Here is a 19,104-nt window from a genome sequence, read left to right as displayed (position 1 = left end):
AAGAGCAATTATCATAGCAACTTACTAAGATTTAATGTCATCTGGAAAATAAGTAAATCCAACTATATTATCTCTAAGACCCCTTTTATTAGAACTGCAAATACTATACACTTTTCCTTTATTTTTACATTTTTAAAGTGTAAATGGTTTAACAAAACTGTTATACATTGTGTTTCATACGATCATTCTCATACAAATTGTTTTATAAAACCAATCACCACTGATCTATGCCCGCTATCACTCTCTTTTCTGATCCACATTGGATCTTTCCTAATTCTTGCATCTCCTTCCTCGGGACACCAAACTATGCAACCCTGTCATGTCTTCCCTTCCCCACCATATGCTCGCCTATCCTTCTCCCCTTCCCTTTGTGGACTTAAATACACATCTTACTAGATGTTGCTGTTATGTGCCATTGAGTCGTTTGCGATTCACAGCGACCCTATGTACAACAGCTCTAAACTGTGCTCTATCCTGTGCCAATCTCATTGCCTCTGACACACCCATCCCGATTACCCCAGTCACTGAATCAGTCCACCTCATAGAGGGTCTTCCCCTCCTGCGCTGTCCCTCTACTCTACCCAGCATGATGTCCCTCTCTAAAGACCTGTCTCTCCTTACAACATGTCCAAAGTATGTCAGGCGAAGCCCCAGAATCCTTGCCTCCAAGGAGCAGCCTGGTTTAATCCTCTCTACGATGAATCTGTTTGTTTTCTTGGCAGTCCACGGTACATTCAATACTCTTCTCCAGCACCACAGCTCAAAGTCGTCAATTCTCCTTCTTTCCTCCCTGGTCATTGTCCAATTCTCTGATGCATAGCAAGTGATTGCAAAGACCATGGCCTGTATCAGGCACACCTTAGTCTCCAGAGAGACACCATTGCTCTTGAATACTTTAGCGAGGTCCCTAACAGCAGACTTTCCCACCACAATACGTTTTTTGATTTCCTGGCTACTGGTGCCAAGAGTGTTGACCGTGGAGCCGAGCAAACTGAAGCTGTGAACAATCTCAATCTCTTCACCATCCATCCTGCTGCTACCGACTGGTCCAGTGGTGAGAATTTTTGTCCTCTAGATAGATAAGGAAAATCCAGTGCTGTAACCCTGAGCGAGATCCTCTGGCCTGCAGCATCAGCAACAATGTAGATCTGTTAGAAATTATCATCTCCCCTCTGGAGTTCGGCAGCTCTGGGACAAAGGCTCAATTATTTTGTGTTATAACAAATCCTCCAAGTGGTTCTGACGTGATTAGTTTGTTTTGGTTGCTGAGCAAGTAAAAGAAGACATTTCCATTTCTCTAGCTGAGTAACTATGCTCCCCTACTTTTTATTCTGTTGTTTTGAGGAGATATATATATAGAAAAACATACCTCATTTCTGCAGTTTCTACAGGTAGAATTTAATGACACTGATTACCTTCTTCAAATTGTATTACCACTTCCATTCTCCTTTTCTGAGTTACTCCTTCTCTATTAACTATTCCTAAGGCTGCTATCTAATCTTTTGGGCTGCTTTTGCTACTTTATGCCCATATACATAGTCCTTAAAACAGCATAATGGTCAAGGGACAATTTTCTCATTGTTGCTGTTAGGTGCTGTCGAGTCAAGTATGACTTATAGAAAGCCTATGAACAGAAGATCTCAACCCAGTCCTAGGCTGTGCAATCCTCATCATCTCTGGCACACTTGAGCCCACTGCTGTAATCCTTGTGCCATTCCATGTCATTGAGGTCCTTCCTCTACTTTGCTGACCCTCCACCTTTCTAAGCATGATGCCTCTTACAAGGAACAGCCTTTCCTAGCAACATGCCCAGAGTATGGGAGATGAAGCTTTAGCAACATCGCCTCCAAGAACAATCTGGCCACACTTTGCGGTGTTCTGGTAGCATCCTTACTTTTCTCTCTAGTCAAGCTGAATGGTATTTGATCTTAGAAAAATATTAAGAGATGGTTTAAGCTTTAAAGATTATCTCAGGGCAATAGTTTCAGAAGTTCATCCAACTTTCACATCTTCAGAAAGTGTCATGAGAATTGGAAATGTATTCCGCATTTTCCTCTTCTTGAACAAGATCTTTCTATGGAATCTTTGACCAAAATGTTCAGAAATGGTAGTAGCCAGGCATTATGCAGTACTTGGATCTCACAGGGAAAGTGTCTGTTAGCAGCATGCTCCTTATGTTCCTCTTATTCCCAACTGTCCTCCTTCTATGTGGTTCCAAGTGAAGAGAAACTAATTGCTGTGCTTTGGATGGTCATTTGCAAGCTTTTTAGGACTCCCGTGCAATGTGCTAAAAGGTATGGCAGAGACACTAAAGACAGTATTAGGCCAGTTAACTGGATATCCCAAAACTGTGACTCCTAACTTATTAAAAGTAAGGAACCAAAGCCCCTGAACTGTTTGGTAGTAGATAAGCAGCCTCAGAAGAAACTTTTTTTGCTTTAAATATATCTTATCATACATTTGTAAATTTAACCTTTTGCCTGAGTATAACTTAGTGGCAGCAATTAGCACAACCAGTTGTGCACCTCTACTCTTTCTTTTTTAAATTTAATATCAATTTCATTTAAAATTTACAGAGATTTTGGATTTCCATTCCTTCATTGTTGCACTTTTCTCCCCTCCCAACCGTCCCCCATAGTACACTCCCCTCTTGGAAAAGTAAAAGAAAAATTCTTTCATTGTTTTACAAACCCTTCCCCAGGTCCACTCCACAAACATACCTAATCACATATCCCTTTTAAATAGTTTTCTCCCTCATCTGTTTCAATGCAGTATACATCATTTATCCGGTCTTTCTCAGTCTCCCCTGAACCCCGATGTCAGTCCTGTTTGACAACAGTGGCACCATGCAGTATTTGTCCTTTTGTGACTGAGATATTTCACTCAGCATAATGTCCTCCAGGGTCACCCATTTTAAATAACAGTGCATGAGTTCCTTGTTTTTCAATGCAGCATAGTATTCCATTGTGTGGCTGTACCACAGCTTCCATATCCATTCATTTGTTGATGGGCACTTAGGTTGTTTTGCACCTCTACTTTTAATCAATGACTTTTACTTCACTATTTTTGCCCATTATGAAACACTGTAGAGATGATGAGGATGGCACAGGATAGAGCATGGTTCAGATGCACTGTTCATAGAGTCGTTACAAGGAATAGTTGACTCGAAGACACATAACAACAACAATATTTTAGGTGTGGATATGTTATTTTTGTAGTCATGTTATTTGCCAAAAATGTGGAAAACTTCAATATTTCCCTATTCTAGTTTTATTAACAGAGCTAGAGTTTTTCAGATAATGTGTTAATGCTCCCAAGAGTCTAAAACAGTTAACTATTAAGAAACTATAAAAATTTAAGAATTTAGAAACATCTACAGTCCTTGACTAGAAAAAGAAGAAATCAATATTATTTTGTTTTAGAGGTCATCAAAACCAATTTTCTAAAAATACTGTCACTGGGAATGGAAAAGATTTCACATGTATTCAGCACATAATTTAAAAACTTACCTGTAGTGGACCAGGGAAACAGCTAAGGGTGTGGGAAGCCCAATTATGAGGGGTAAAACTCATGATTGTCTGAAGTATGTCTTTACACCAAGTTCCCTGAATTGACTCAGAGCCTGTGAAAAAATCTAAACAGAAACAAACAGATAGGCTCTTGATACAAATGATCATACATACAATTCACAGAAATATGATAGTAATAATCAAAACAATTATGTATACTCAGGAAGCCTTTACTGCATTGCATTTTTGGCTTATCTTCAGTTTGGGACTGACTAAATGCAGATGTAGACGTGGAAATCTAGCCATCTATTAAGTTGGACATCAGAGATCGGTTGTGTTCTGGAAAAAGCACTTCCCCCACCATTTATTTTTGTTAACATGTAATGGTTTTACAGTAGATCAGAATCTCTACTCTGAATTTATGTGGAGTACAAAAACTAAGGCTCACGCTGAGATGCTCAGAGGAACTTACATTAATGGCTGAGAATGTGAGGATATCAGTAAAATAACTGGCTTTCATTGAACATGTGAAAATGATGTTATTAGTCTAGTAATCTGAAGAACCACCACAAACTAACTTGTTATTCTAAGTCACGTATTCACGTACCTGTTACATGAGTTGCTCTCGCTAAAGTCAGTATCAGGGCTCGATTCAATTCTTCAGATTCTGCTGACAATACTGTTTTAGGGTCACTTAGGAAACGTGTAAATTGCGGCTGTACCTCTGAGCTACCTAATGCTGTTATAAGCCTGAGTGCAGTGCTCTCAACACTGAAAAATAGAAGAAAAGCAATGTTAAAAAGCTAAGCTGCAGAAAAACGACAGAATTATATTCAATACCATGTTAACTACAATGGGGAAAATGCAAGTGACAAACGCAATTGTGTAGCCTGAAGAACTAAAATTCTCACCTGATATGTAGAATTTAAAAATTACCTTTTCTATGTAATAGATATTTTCACTTAGGTAAAAAGAAAATTAAAGGATACTGTAACCATAATCTGAAATAAACAGAAATTGAGCATCATTCTAAAAAGCTAAGTTAGCACATAAATGACAAAGGCTTTGAAAGTCCTAATTCTCTGCCCAAAAATCTCAAGGCAAATTCATTCAACTATTCTGGTAAGTTTCCCATTTTATAAAGCTGGGCTTCACTTCTTCTGTACTGACGGGGGAGGGCAGAGGACTGGAGTGAGAGAAAAGGAGCAATGTCTCATGAAACAGGTGTTTGCACGAAAAAGAAGAAAATGATGACATATAAGCCTAAGCCCCTCCACACTAATGCACAATAAAGACGAGCATTCTCCAGTGGGCTTACCAAAGGTGAAGCTGGTTCTGGTTTGTTTGTGCAACTGCAGCCAAAGTATGAAGATGGCTCAGGAGCTGCACTCTGTAATGAGGCTGAATGTGGTGCATCCGGTAGCTAAACATCTCAAGAAGCGTATGTAAGATCCCCCACGCATGAGACTTGAAAACAGTTGGCAAAAGCTGACCTTGAGGAGCAGGACAATGTAAAATTAAAATATGAAAAGCTACCCATATATTTAAAGATCAGTCACATTGTGTAAAATGTATTTAGAGATTTGGCTGTGAAACACTTTCTCATCCTCCACACAATTTACTTTCAGTGTAATAAAAAAGATAGATCAACTTAAGCTTTCTGGCTTTTCCTGAAATTTGACAAATGATATTTCAATTCACCTCAAAAACAAAAGCAAAAGAGACAATTTTTAACAATCCAAGGCCCAAAATAGCCTCTATCTTTCCTCACTTGAAAGATTTTTAAAAAATTTTGTTAGAAAGTTACTGATTTAATGGTTTAAAGCAGGAATGCCTTTTTAACACGGATAAAAGTTGTCCCACACCAGGCATTGTTCTCTCCTTCCTTCTAAGTGTTTTACTCAACTCTCAATTATCTGGGAAAATGAGTAACTCAATTATCTGGAGAATGAGTAACTGTTATTAAAACTGAAATGATATGGTATTGGTGAAAAGTTTTTAAGTTACCATGAATCAGAAAGCCATTTGCCTAGTAGAATGAACCCACAGTTTATTTAAGACCGCTAAATACCCAATGGAGACTATAATAGGTCTTCTGCAGAGCAAAACTCTCTACTGCTTGCCAGGAACCAGCAGCAGCACAAACACAGTAGGAAAAAACAAAACCAAACCAGGACCGTGTCTGTCTTGCTTACTGCATCCCTAGAACTTAGTAAAATGTCCTTTCCTTATGACCCAAAAAACTTACTTCCCTGAGCCTCACACTGTTTCTGTTCTTTTCTGCTTTACTCTTCCCTCTAACACCAATCACCTTCTGATAAATTACATATTTGATTCTATTACTCGACATCCACTTACCATGTACACTCCATGATGCTGGTGACTGGAAGAGTGTCTACTGAACTAATAGATTGGCTAATAGTTAAAAACACTAGAAAAGTTGTCTTACTGATAAATCCTTTGATGCCCAAAGACTCTATTTCCATATAGACCAATAAACGACTGTAAGTTTCCACTAGTGCTGGAGCCAAGGCCACGCTGGATTTTGCATGAGCAAGTTTTATCACCCTGGTTGCAATGCTATGAATAAGGCTGAGAAAAAAGAAAAAGGAGGGAAAAAAATCTGTATTTTTGGCATAAGTATAGGAGGTATTTACTTATATGTCACTCAGTATAAATCTAAACTCCGGTTAAAGTGAAGCTAGTTCACTTAACGTGTTTAATCTGTTAGGAACCTTGCTAGTGATGCACTGCCCAACCTGATACAAATTCTGGTTTGTATGGCATTTTCAATGTGCAGTAGAATCCGTTAGCTCACAGAAAAACAAAATGTATTATTCATAAGCATGCTTCAGTGATTTTAGTCTGCTTTTCTTTCTCTCATACACAACTACACCATTTTCAATCTTAAACAACTTAAATCATTCATTAGGTGGTGCCAAGTGGACTATAACTCACACTGACCCATGAACGATGAGTCCAAGTCTTTGCTCTATGCTGCATCATTCTCATGATTTCTGCCATCGAGGCAAAGATCCAAATAGTAGGTGCCAACAGGCTTTTCTCAAAGCTGTCATGCTGCCAGTGAAGCACATGCATGATCCTATAGCATCTACTATTACAAAGAGTGTGGCTCCTTATAATTGATGCCCACCTGGGGGTCCACAGGTACATTCTCATTACCCCACACAATGTTTTGAAGTTTGAGCCAGTACTGAGAAGTTTAAAGGCCAGAGATTTTTTTTTTTTTAAAAAGCACAAAACAGATTTCAGTTCTTCTTGAAAAGAGTCAACTATACTCATTCAAATGTCTTTATTACACAAATTTGCTCATCTGAGGATGAACTTCCGCATACACCAGGCAGCCTCAGTCCTCCCCCCGAGACTTGTGCTTCCCTGGGCACGTACACTTGTGCCCTCGCAGTCAGCATCAGGCTTTGCTCATTTACATCAGCAGCCTGGTCTTTATAAGCGCTTGAGGTTCCAAAATCACAGCCAATTAAGCATTTCCTGTCCTTTCAAAACCATCATGATCAAATGTAAAACTGCCTCAACGTAAAAGCAATACAGTATCACAGTACCACTCTACTTTTGTAAACAAAATGTGCACACACTTTAAAATCTGTTTATGTCACTAATGGATGACTGTATCATTTTCATCGGGTTTGGATATTTTAGATTTCCTACTATAAACAATATTCATTTTATAACAAAATAAATACAATTATTTTAAAACATTCAATTAGCCACAAAGGTACATATAGAATCATGAAACCAAGGTTTACATTATACTAGGAACACTTCTTTGACTGGATCAAAGGATCAATAGGATCAAATACAAAAAAAGAACACACCTCATTTTGGCATGAACTGTGAGGGAATCCAGGAGGTTCATGGGTAAGGGAGTAATAGATCCTGAAGCTAAGCAGCTTGTTCCGGGGAGAGGTATCCGCATAATTCCATTTCCATAAATGGTTTCTACCAGAGCTCCCATGGGTAATGTAAAATACTCTGAATTTGTAGAATATGCATTACATAACAGGGCAATCTTATAGTCATTCATTTGTAAACTTTTATTTCTCAGGCTCTGCTGTAGGAACCTAAAAATTTTGTTTCATTAAACAAACAAAAATTATTTTCATAAAACTAACAATCCTTACTTCTATAGGTTTATGATTTTGACTAAAATTTCAGGGTGGAAACAGATCTACAAGTTTGAGTAGCAACTTAAAATAAATTTTTTTACAAGTTAACAATAATGAACATTTGTTATTATGTACTATATATGAAGCACAGTTCAGAGAAAGAAGAAATAATCACTACTCATTTCTGCATCAAAATAAATGCAATTATTTTAGAAGTATGCTGATGATGTTGTTATGTTCGGTCAAGTTGTTTGTAACTCATAGCAACCTTATGTACAAAAGCCCTAAACCCTGCTCTACCCTGTGCCAAGTTCATTGTCTGACACACCTATCCAATCACTTAACTGATCTATCTCATCGAGGGTCTTCTGTTCCTGTGCAGTCCTTCTATACTCCCAAACATGATGTCCATCTCCAAGGACTGGTCACTCCTTGCAACAAGCCCAAAGTATGTCAGATGGAGCTTCAGAATCCTTGCCTTCAAGGAGCAGCCCGGTTTCATCCTCTCCAGGACAAACTTGTTTGTTCTCCTAGTAATGCATGGTAAATTCAACACTCTTCTCCAGCAACACAGCTCAAAGGTGGCAATTCTCTATCATCCCTAGTCATTGTCCAGCTCTCCAACACCTAGCACACAACTGCAAAGACTATGGCCTGGATCATGTGCATCTTAGTCTCCAGACTGACACTGTTGCTCTTCAGTACTCTGGAGAGGTCCCTGTCAGCAGACTGTGGAGCAAGCAAACTGAAACTGTGAACAATCTCAATCTCTTCACCATCCATTATGATGCTACCAATTGGCCCAGTGGTGAGAATCTTTGTTTTCTTGATGTTGAGCTTCAATCCATATTGAGGACTACAGTCCTTGACCTTATGCAGCAAGCACTTCAGGTCCTCCTCAGTTTTAGCAAGCAGGGCTGTGCCATCTGCATAATGCAGGTTGTTGATCTTCCTCCAATCCTGATGCCACATTCCTCCTTGTACAGCCCAGCCTCCTGGATGATCTCTTCTGCATACACACTGAAAAGGTATGGAGATAGAATATACTCTATGTAGATACCCTTCTAGATTTAACAATATACTCTAAGTAGATACCCTTCTAGATTTAACAATGCAATGTTTCCTTCCCCTGTTCTGATGATTGCCTCTTGGGTCAAGTATAGGTTTTGTATAAGCACAATCAAATGTTCTCGGAGTCTCATTCTTCTCAGTCAGCCACAATCTGTTGTGATCCACACAGTCAAAAGTCTTTGCATAGTCAATAAAGCACAGACAGACTTTCCTCTGGTACTCTCTGCTTTCTGCCAATAAAGCAGATCTGATGGTATCTTGTGCATCTGAAAGCTAAACAATGAATAAGGATGACAGAAGAAGAAACAATGCTTTTGATCTGTAGTGTTAGAAAAGAAATACTGAATATCCCATGGATTGCCAAAAGAACAAACAGATATGTCTTGGAGAAAATATAGCCGGAGTGTTCCTTCAAGGCAAGGAAAGTGAACCACCATCTCATATATTTTAGGTATGTTGTTAGGAGGGTCATTCCTTGAAATGGACATCAGGCTTGGAAAGATGGAAGGTCAATAAAGAGAGGAAGCCCCTCAATCTGATAAGACTCACACAGTAATTGAAGCAATAAGTTCAAGTACGTCAGAGAAGACGAAGGTGGTACAGAATAAGACAAGGTTCAGAGCCACTGTTCACAGGGTCACTCTGAATCACACTCTAAATGACAATACCTAACAATAGTCTGGAGTACTTTCTGGAAGCCTAGGTGAAAGTCTTGAAGTGAAGATCAATAACCACAATAAAGTGGGATGTTTAGCTTTCCTAGTACTTTTGACTGAACTGCAGGTCACACAACAAGGGTATCTTCTTTGGTAATCACAACTTGGGAAGAAATGTGAAAGAATATGGCAGCCAGATCAATCCTGACACTCCATGCAATGCAAGAGAACTTGGTAAAACTGAACTCAAGTCTTAAGATATGTAAACATGTTTATGTACTCTCAGAAATTAATAAAGTACATGTACACAGATAAAGATTAGTCTTAAAAAGGAAAGAAATTAAATACACATAGAATTAATCCTTTAAATATTTCTTATGTAGACATCACTTAACTCCATTACAGAATACATATTTAGTATTAATATTGTAAATACTAGGCTACAATTCCACTATCTCTATTGGATAGGGACATTAACTGACAAGCAACAAATGACTTACTCATGATGAAGCTTCAGGGAATGAGGTATTGGAATCTGCAGCTTGGAGTTATCATTTTGGGCTTTTCTATTGAGATGAATCCAAATACAAGTCATTGCAAAAGCATGAGTTGACTGGGGTTTGTTAATATCAGGAACTGGGATATACTGAAAAATAACAAAGTGAATATTATAAAAAAAAGAATTAAATGAATCCACTTCTTACATGTATCTTTTAAAAAAAACCCTCCATTTTTTACTTTTGAAAGGTCTAACAGTCTTAAAATATTGATTACAAAGCTATACTTTTAAGAGAACAAGAGAAATTCACATGTGCTAAGTCAAACTTTCCTGCCATCATAAACCATTCACTAAGAAAAATAATTTTTAAGTATTTCTATAATCACCATCAATACACTTTAAAAAACCAATCAAGCAGTGAAAATATTAAGATATGAATCATAATGAGGAATGTCATAGCTTACTTTACAGAGAAATACTAAGCTCTTAAGAAATATCTGTATTAGTCATACCAGATAATATAATTTTAGGGGACTGATGGCCTTGGAGTAAAGAGTTTTGCTGCTAACCCAAAGACACATGGTTCGAATCTATCAGCTGCAGTACCGGAGAAAGATGGGCGATCTCCTCCTGTGTGATTTATTTATAGCCTCTGAAAACCCATTCGAGGGTCAGCTGTGAGTCTGTTCAGACTGGACAGTCTATAACAATATTCTTTTAAATGAGTATCTTAGAAAAAAAACTAGCAATGTTTATTTAAAAATTTTCAAGTAACATTTAATAAAAAAATACATTCAACTCTTTTTAATTGATTATTATATGTCTGAAGCAAATTGAAATGGGTTTGGAAAAAGTACGTCCTATACAAAACCTGTGTTAACTTGGTTAACAAAGAACAAAATTAAAAGGCAAATGTTTACCTGCCTATATTTATTAATATTTTAAAATTCAGTACATTGTTGTAGAATTTTACTGACTGAAAAATACACTGAAAAAATACAAATTTCCTAAAAGCCTCATGTATGCATTTCAGGAAAATATAAGAGCTGAAGAAGTAATCTAAATAGCTATCATTAAGCATATTGAAGATTGATGGAAAAAATGACATGGTATCTCAAACATGAATTAAAATTTTCTTTCATACTATTCTGATAAATATTTTTTAATATATTTCTTAAAAAAAGCAATCATCAATATTCATCATGTTTTTACTCAAATAAGTAACGAGATTCTATGGGAACATATTGAGACTTAACTGGCAAACAAATAAAAACACATGAACAGAGACAGTGGCAATCTGGACAGTCAAAACTATATATGATTAAAACAGTTTTAGTGATTTTAAAACTTGTAGATCTACTTAGAATGCAAAGAAAGAGTTTCTACGTAAATATTCAATTGTGACTTAGGATGAACATTTGAAAGGACTTAATTCAACTTCTTCATTTTACATAAATGGAAATATGTTAAGAGAGACTGACAGTCCATCCTATGGGATGCTTAATCACAGAAGTGGAGAAAAGAACTCAAGTTTCCAGAGGAGCCATATCCCATGTTCTTTTCACAAAATTATACTGAAATCCTGACAGATAAATAAGGCATCATTCAATCATCACATTAATCAACCACTCAGTAAAACTTACTTCTTTCTCTGGATACAGAAGGTCAAAGAGCTTCATAACAGGAAGAAAATCAGCTAGTGCATTTTTCTGAATACTTCCAGAAATGAATTGTAGGAGTACCCACATCAGATGGTCTCTGCCTTTAATAAGTCCTCGCCCTGCTAACTGTAAAGATGTTTAAATACACATCTCTATGTGGTTAGTCAAAGAAATCAATGTAGGAAAAAGAAAGGATTAAAAAACAAAAAAAAAAAGCTGGTCAGAGAATCCTCAATTCTCTCAGAAAGATGACATCCAATTTTGGCATTTATCAAAATCTACCCATGGCTGACTCTCCAGCAGGTTTGCAGCAGAAGTAAATCACGCAGAGGAGACGGTCCCTATCTTTTACCTGTAGAACAGCAGGTCAATTTGAACCACATACTGGCAGCCTAGTGGCAAGATGCTGTGCTGCAATCCTGAAGGAATGCAGTTCAAGTCCACCAGCTGCTCCAAAGGAGAAGAATGGGCAGTCTCCTCCTGTGCAATTAACGGTCTCTGAAAAGCCACTTGAGTGCCATGGGTCAGTTCATGGCAGTACAAAGCAACAAATCCAAATATAGGGAATATTTTTTTCAGAGACTTAAAAAAAAAAAAATTAAAGTCTCAAGCTTGTTACCATACCTTTTACTTATACTCTGCTTTTTACACACCTATCTAATATCGGCCAGAGAAGACTGTTAATCATCTGACATGTCATTTTCTCCACTATTTCTTAGTTTCCACTGTGCAGCACATCAACATCTTTGGTACACTGGTACCTGGCTTAGCCTTTCAGTTCTAGTTCAGGTCTTTAGTATCTTCGACTTGGACAGTTGCTGTATGTTTCTTGCCAACAGTCTTGCCTCTAGTGTACATCCACATTATCACAGGCAATGATTTTTTCTGACTTGCATATAATGATGTCTCCTCACTGTTTCCAAAAAATAATCTAAACTCCTTGGACTACACAGCTGACTAGAAAAATTACCTCTGTCTGGACTCAATCCTTAGTTCACCAAGAAGTCTTTTCTTTATATTCTTTATTCTAGTTCTGGCTACCCCTTTCCAATCAGTACTGCTAGGAAACACATCGTTACCTTTTTGATAAAGTTTTATTCATCCTACAAATTGCTAGCTTAACGATATCTTCAATAGAACTAGTATTGATTTCTTTAGTAAAATTTTATTCAACCTACAAACTGTTGGTTTAATGATATCTTCAATAGAACTAGTCCTGATTTCTTAAGTAAAATTTTATTCACCCTACAAATTGCTAGCTTAACGATTATCTTCAATAGAACTAGTCCTGATTTCTTCACTGTTATTGTCAGCTGCCATCAAGTTGATTCTGACTCACTAGGACCCTTTGTGTTGAACAGCATACAATGTGTCCATGGTGGCTTCTTTAGGGAAGCAGATCATCACATTTGTCTTCCGAGTTCTCTCTGGTTGGATATGAACTGATGATAACCTTTCATCCGTAGTCAAGCATGTAATTATTTGTATAATCTGATTTATTCTCCTATGTTCCTACTGCAGGGAGACATAATTCCACAACAGTGTGAGTGGAATTTATATTTTAGGTAAATTATTTTTACCAGGCTTCAAGACAGTTCAAGATCAATTCAGCGATATTCTTAAATTCTGTGTGAACTAGAATGCTACTCAGATAGGGAAAAATTATAATAGAGCTCTGCTAGAAGCCAAATACCCATCTTGGAAAATGACGAGGGTGGGGTGGGGCAGGAAAGAGGGTGGACGTGTGTTACACAGCAACGCAACCCAATCTCTTGATCAGCTAAGATGAAAACAACAGTGCCAGGCTATCTGGTAGTGAATGACCCTGTAGCTGAGTGTGTGCTGGTCTTCACAGTCCTGATACTTTATGGTCATGTAACAGAATCTTGAAAGGGCTCACTACTTCTCTTCTGACCCTTAAAGATCTTTAAACTGTAATTTCTCCCAATGTGAACCTCTTAATTTGTAAAATTTGGGTCTGTCCCAGTTTTGCTTTGCTGACCATGAGTGAACCAGGTTAAACCAGTCTAAAGCCGATTTATATATACTCCTCTCGCTCCAGTGCAGAGCTACTGGAAGTTACGTGTTGTTGTTGTTGTTGTTTAATGCCGTTGAGTCGTAGACGACTCATAGCGACCCTATGATACAGGACCTTTTAATCTTATATCCCCTGGGCCTGATTCCTATTATACAGCTGTAGTTAAGTGGACAAGTTAAGAGATCACAAAAGCATTGAACAGAATAGAAATAAAAGCTCAGAACCACTGGCACTACCAAAACAGAATCACTGGGCAATGCTTGTCCCAGTCTAAAACACATCAGTCAACAGGAAAACTGGCCCTAACTGAAACAGATTGTAGTGCATACCTTCTGATGAAGAGAAAGAACCATATGTGGAAAACTTGCAAACTGGAAAAGCACAAAAAAAATGAGCTGACTCGAGAGATGCTGCCACAGGAGTTGGCTTGTCCCCCCATCGTCAAACTTCTCCTCAGTCTCGGATCGCTCCATGGCGTAAACCACCAGATCCACCAGTTGGTCCTCCAGCACAGGGCAGCGCTGCTTGTGCTGTAGGGCAAAGATTAAATACAGTATTCCAAAAGCCTCCCGGTTAGTGTCAGAAGTTACCAGTTAATAAGCATTAATTGTAATAAGAGGCTGGGAAGCATGGAATGAAGTTGAACCAAGAAGTTAAAGTTAGGCTTAGTCTATTAAAGCTGCATCATGTCACATTATCATATGAGTTTCATGAAAATGGATTTTTTGTCCTCTCTCACAAATTACTCTCCATTAATTTTTTTTTTTATTTCAACTCAAGATACTATTGTTCCAATTTGACAGAATTTCTATATAGTAGAAAATGCTATTATTTATCTTTTAGGGAAAAAAGATAGTATCTTAAAAGATATGTAAAACAAAGATAACAGTGTTAATTCTGCAATTAACTTAAAAAAAAGTGAAAACCTTACCTTTCCAGGGATCACATACTGTGATAGGAGAGTAAATACAGCAGCATGTGAATTTGTTTATTTTAAAGTAACCACAATAAGTTTACTCTAACTTTATATAAAGAGGTATTGCTAAAAAAGCGGTGAGAGGACTCAAAGTCTGTTTTCAATCTGTGGTAGTGATCATAATAAATCAATACTGAAGTGGAAATTTTCTCTGAAAAAAAATTGATCTCAATATGAATCTGTACTCTTCTTAGTTGGAAGCAAAACATAATGCAGCTTTAATTTAATATTAGACTATTTTCAAACCTAAAATAAGAAAAAGAACTGAGTTTAAATACTAAAAAATGAAAATGCAATTTCCCTTTCTAGAGGCAAAAAGATCTGTGCTTTCATAAAGTGATTTAAAAACATTCTTTGCAAAAAGAAATATATATATATATAAAGATTTAAGCCATTTTCTTATTTCCTTGATAAATATGCTATATGACTTAATGGCCAAGTCATTTAGTCTTTCTAGTGAATATAATTAGTAATATAGAGCTTTCTCCCTAAACTTTAGATATGATCATTGAGTCTTTTGCCATGAAAAAGGGATATGTTTTCTCTAAATTTAGGGGGGGAAATGCAAAATGGGGACAATTTTGGAAGGAATTAAACAACATAATGAATAGCATCCCTTCTTTTGCATGCTCTTTGCCAGCTTCAAACTTCAGAGCTCCAATATTGCTGCATTTTCTTAAAGCATGCACATAAAACAAACATCTAACCAAAACAGGAAGCATCAATGGTTACTTCATAATTTTTTCCCCCAAAACCACAATGCCAATGATGACAGTTCAACCACATTACAGGTTTACAGATAGCAATATTAACACCACTAGTTGAGACTACAGTACTTTTCCTCCAAATGTACTTATCATTATGAAGCAGAGCAAAGTGCAACAGACAACACTACAGACTATTTCTTAAATCAGCATGCAAAACTACTATGTACAGGGCTTGAAATTCACTAGTTCTGCCAACCACCAACAACCTACGAAATATGCCAGACAACACAAATTTAGAGTGAGATCATTTGAAGTATAAAAGAGTCAGAAAAATTTGTGAAAAGGAGTAAGGCCAGGATTTCCAGTAGGAATTTTCCACTAGTGATGGGTACTTGATTCTAATTTTGAAACTAACCAATTTGCCATCTATTTTTCCACTGATAATAGTCTTATATCAGCCTGCTTCAGGAAAAAAGAACAAACTACAAAATTGGTTTTCAGTACATGAGTCTCTTACTTTGGAGTTTTCCTTTTTAGTATTTATTTTAGTATTTGTTTTAAAAAAACAATGTCACTTACACATTTTCAAGGATATAGTGATGGTCTTAATAATGATTTGAAGAAGACAAAATATTGAGATTTTTACAAAGCAAGCAGTAGAAAATTTAGAGTTAAAGATGATGGATTTTCAGGATATGCAATGAATCAAAATTACTTCTAAGTTTTTGTAAAGAATTCAATCAGCCAGGAATCTAGGGTGCTCAATGCCTTCATGTCTGAGGGTAGCAGAATATCTACCAGAATTAACTGTAAATTTCCCAGGTGTTTTGGTTAAAAGATACTGCCAAAACCATCTCTGAGACAATTTAAATATGTTGCTTCATTTGCCAATTATAATAATACTAGGAGAAAAAAGAAAAGTCTTAAGTACAAGATGATGTGTGCTGCTATTTTAGAATAAATTTTGCTTTGGTTTTCAAAACTAAAAGACAGGAGTATTAAAGTTTAATCTCTCTTCAAGATAACAGATTATTTTATAAAGTGGAACAAATGTAAATTTTAAAATAGCTGAATGGCCTATAAAAAGGGTTAATAAACAATCAGTGATGTGGTTGTTATTAGATGCCAGAGAGTCAGTTCCGACTCACAGCGACCCTATAGATAACACAAGGAAACACTAGTTGAGCCTGCATCATTTCCTAGGCTAAAATAATCCCATAAGCCTATGGGCATTATGTTTGTGATTATTTCTATTTTGCTTTCTGAGAGGTTTAGTAAATGTAAGACTACAAAGTAGAGACATAACTATTCAAATTTATTCATTTACATCATATAAAGATGTATGTTTAGTTAAATCTTTAGTAGGTCTGCATAGTTAAATGTTAGTTTGTGTCATAAATAGGTATTTCTTTAGTTAAAACTTATTTTAACAGAAATATCAAAATTTGTTATTTTAGTAATTTAATTTTTATACAGTAATACAAACTGGATTAGAACCTTATCTTAAATTTTCAATGTTAATTAAAGCTACAATTCAAACACAAGTCATTAACAGGAACATGAACATTAAGTCTACTCTGATTTCTTTCCCATGACAATTTCAAAAGGTAAATGAAAATGTTTCTAAGTAACTAATATTCTATATTGTGACATCTGACACTTTTCAGGCAACAGTTTTGATAATGCTCTTGCCATGACATTTTTGCCTACTACAGCTAAACAAGCTTGGAAGCGGGAGTGGCATCCACTTCCGTAATAGCTTGCCTCTGAAAATCCTACGAACCTAGAGAAAGGATGAAAGTCACACAAGTGTTGAGGACTTTTGTTCATAGGGTTGCTATGAGTCACCTATGACTGACAGCACTTAACAACAACAACATAGCTCTAAACCCACTCAAGGTGATTTCAATTCATAGAGACTTTGCTGGTCAGAATAGAACTTCCATAGAGTTTTCAATATTGTAGACATTATAGAAGCTAACTGACACATATTTCTCTCTGGGAGAGGCCATGAGTCTGAGCTGTTGACTTTTTAGATGGCTCTTCAGTGCTTCATCACTCCATCACCAGGGCTTCTTACCCTGTAGTCAAGTAAGACTCATCGTGACCCTAAAAATAGGGCAGAAGAGCCCTCCTGGGTATTCGAGGGTGTCAATGTTAACAGTAGTAGAGTACCTTGTCTTTCTCCCTACCAGGTTTCCTAAAGGCCCATTTTATATTGTACTTATGTGAGCTTAAATGAATTTAAAATTTCCATTTCAGTGCTAGAAAAAAATTTTTTAAAGTATTATCATCCTCAGTACACAGTGGGAAGAAAATTGTTACTTATTTTCCATGCCACTCATTCTAATTTCTGCTTTAACCCAGAAGACTGCTGTTAAGAACTGAACATGATAAGCTAGTAGTCAGCACTGCTTTCAAAGATATCTTAAGATGATACAATAAATAATCAGCCTTGTATTTTACTGTCTCAGGGTAACCAATCTGGTAAACAAACAACAGATTTTTCCACTGTGTATATCTGTCCAACACTCCACCTTCCTTATCATAGAACTGGGATATTTCTGACCTTCTGAATACAATAAATTTTAAGATAACATAACCCCCAATTCCTACTGGAAAACGCAATATGTACAGCTCTCAGAAGGTTTCAAGATTAAAGTAAATGACTGCATTGCTGGAAAAAGGGTAAGAAAGTACAGTGTAGGATATAGTTCTGTAATTACAGAAGATGTAATAAGATGACTATTTTTAATCATATGCTTCTTATATTGTGAATTCTCATTTTCTACCTTACTTTCTAGGAAATAAAAAAAAAACACCTATAAATCAATTCATCCTAGGATCTTTCATTGACAAGTCCCCTCACTCTGGACTTTTTAAATCAAAACAACAACTGACAAATTGTGAATTTTTTACAATGTTTACACTACAGTGGGACCAATACTTAAAATGTTCTGTCAGCATTTCCATTATAAACTTTCTTTTTTATGGATTTATGTCTTAGTCATAAACTTTTTTTAGGTTGAAACTTGTTCTTGACATGGTCAGCTCAGAAATACTCTTCACTGAAGTGTTTTGTCAATTTCCAGCTGGAGTAAAGCTGCCCCCAAAAGATACGCTAAGGATCCCTGGGGGAAGGTAGACGCAGCTCCTACAACCAGGAGGACATTTATCCACCAAACTGTAAGAACATTGAGTCGAATATGACTTAAGTTTAAAGCTTACTGAAAATATTAACTTTTAAGACAACAAGAAAAAATTTTTCAAACTGAATACTTACCTCTAACTCAAGTGAATTAAATGGCTTGGTATTTAAGATGCTAAATTGACAGATTATATGAGGTAATTGTCAGATACTGTAGCATGAAGCAGAGTCACTTTCACATGAACAAAGGCTTGTCCAAACAAGGAAATTTGGTAGATTTTTCAGAAGAAAAAACTTAAAATAATAAGAGATATTGCTACTAGGGTGAGGTTTGGCATGCAAAGTTTCAACACTGAGCAAGTTTTATGGCCAAGCTCTATGTCCTTAAAAATAGGGCTTTATAAATGGAAGCACTGGCACAACCTTCACTATAGTATTGCAAACAGGAACGCTATTTTATGTAACCTAGACAAGAACGTCTTTTTAAAAAAGAAAAGCTGGTCTATTTTAATATGTTGGGCTCAAAAATGTTTAACAAAAACAATTGGAACCATTATTTTGCTTAAAAGTTCAAAGGTGAAAAGTCTTAGTAATGGACTTGGGACAGTACAAGAGTTTGGTTTACAAAGTATGGCCACAGTGGTGTTCTCTCACCATAGGTGAGCTTCCACTGAGTGGAGCTCACTCTACGAGG

The 19,104-nt window shown here is 36.6% G+C and overlaps 1 protein-coding gene across 2 annotated transcripts in view; it reads right to left on the bottom strand.

Moving 5' to 3' along the window:
* Window positions 1-19,104, bottom strand: part of MED23 (mediator complex subunit 23) — a 59,866-nt gene that overhangs the window by 14,878 nt on the left and 25,884 nt on the right. For both annotated transcript variants that reach the window (XM_006884990.1, XM_006884991.1), the window contains 8 exons: window positions 13,909-14,109; window positions 11,524-11,667; window positions 9,882-10,027; window positions 7,364-7,609; window positions 5,959-6,101; window positions 4,828-5,002; window positions 4,117-4,280; window positions 3,510-3,634 (listed from right to left, as the gene is read on the bottom strand). In XM_006884990.1, coding sequence (XP_006885052.1) covers window positions 3,510-3,634; window positions 4,117-4,280; window positions 4,828-5,002; window positions 5,959-6,101; window positions 7,364-7,609; window positions 9,882-10,027; window positions 11,524-11,667; window positions 13,909-14,109 — 1,344 coding nt within the window. The remainder of the gene's footprint in view (window positions 1-3,509; window positions 3,635-4,116; window positions 4,281-4,827; window positions 5,003-5,958; window positions 6,102-7,363; window positions 7,610-9,881; window positions 10,028-11,523; window positions 11,668-13,908; window positions 14,110-19,104) is intronic.

Source organism: Elephantulus edwardii, unplaced genomic scaffold (genome assembly GCF_000299155.1).
Source record: "Elephantulus edwardii isolate Elephantulus edwardi_28Jun2011 unplaced genomic scaffold, EleEdw1.0 scaffold00039, whole genome shotgun sequence".
NCBI classification, from domain to species: Eukaryota; Metazoa; Chordata; class Mammalia; order Macroscelidea; family Macroscelididae; genus Elephantulus; species Elephantulus edwardii.
The sequence above is the reverse complement of the archived record's forward strand: the minus strand, read 5'-3'. Positions and strand labels throughout refer to the sequence as shown.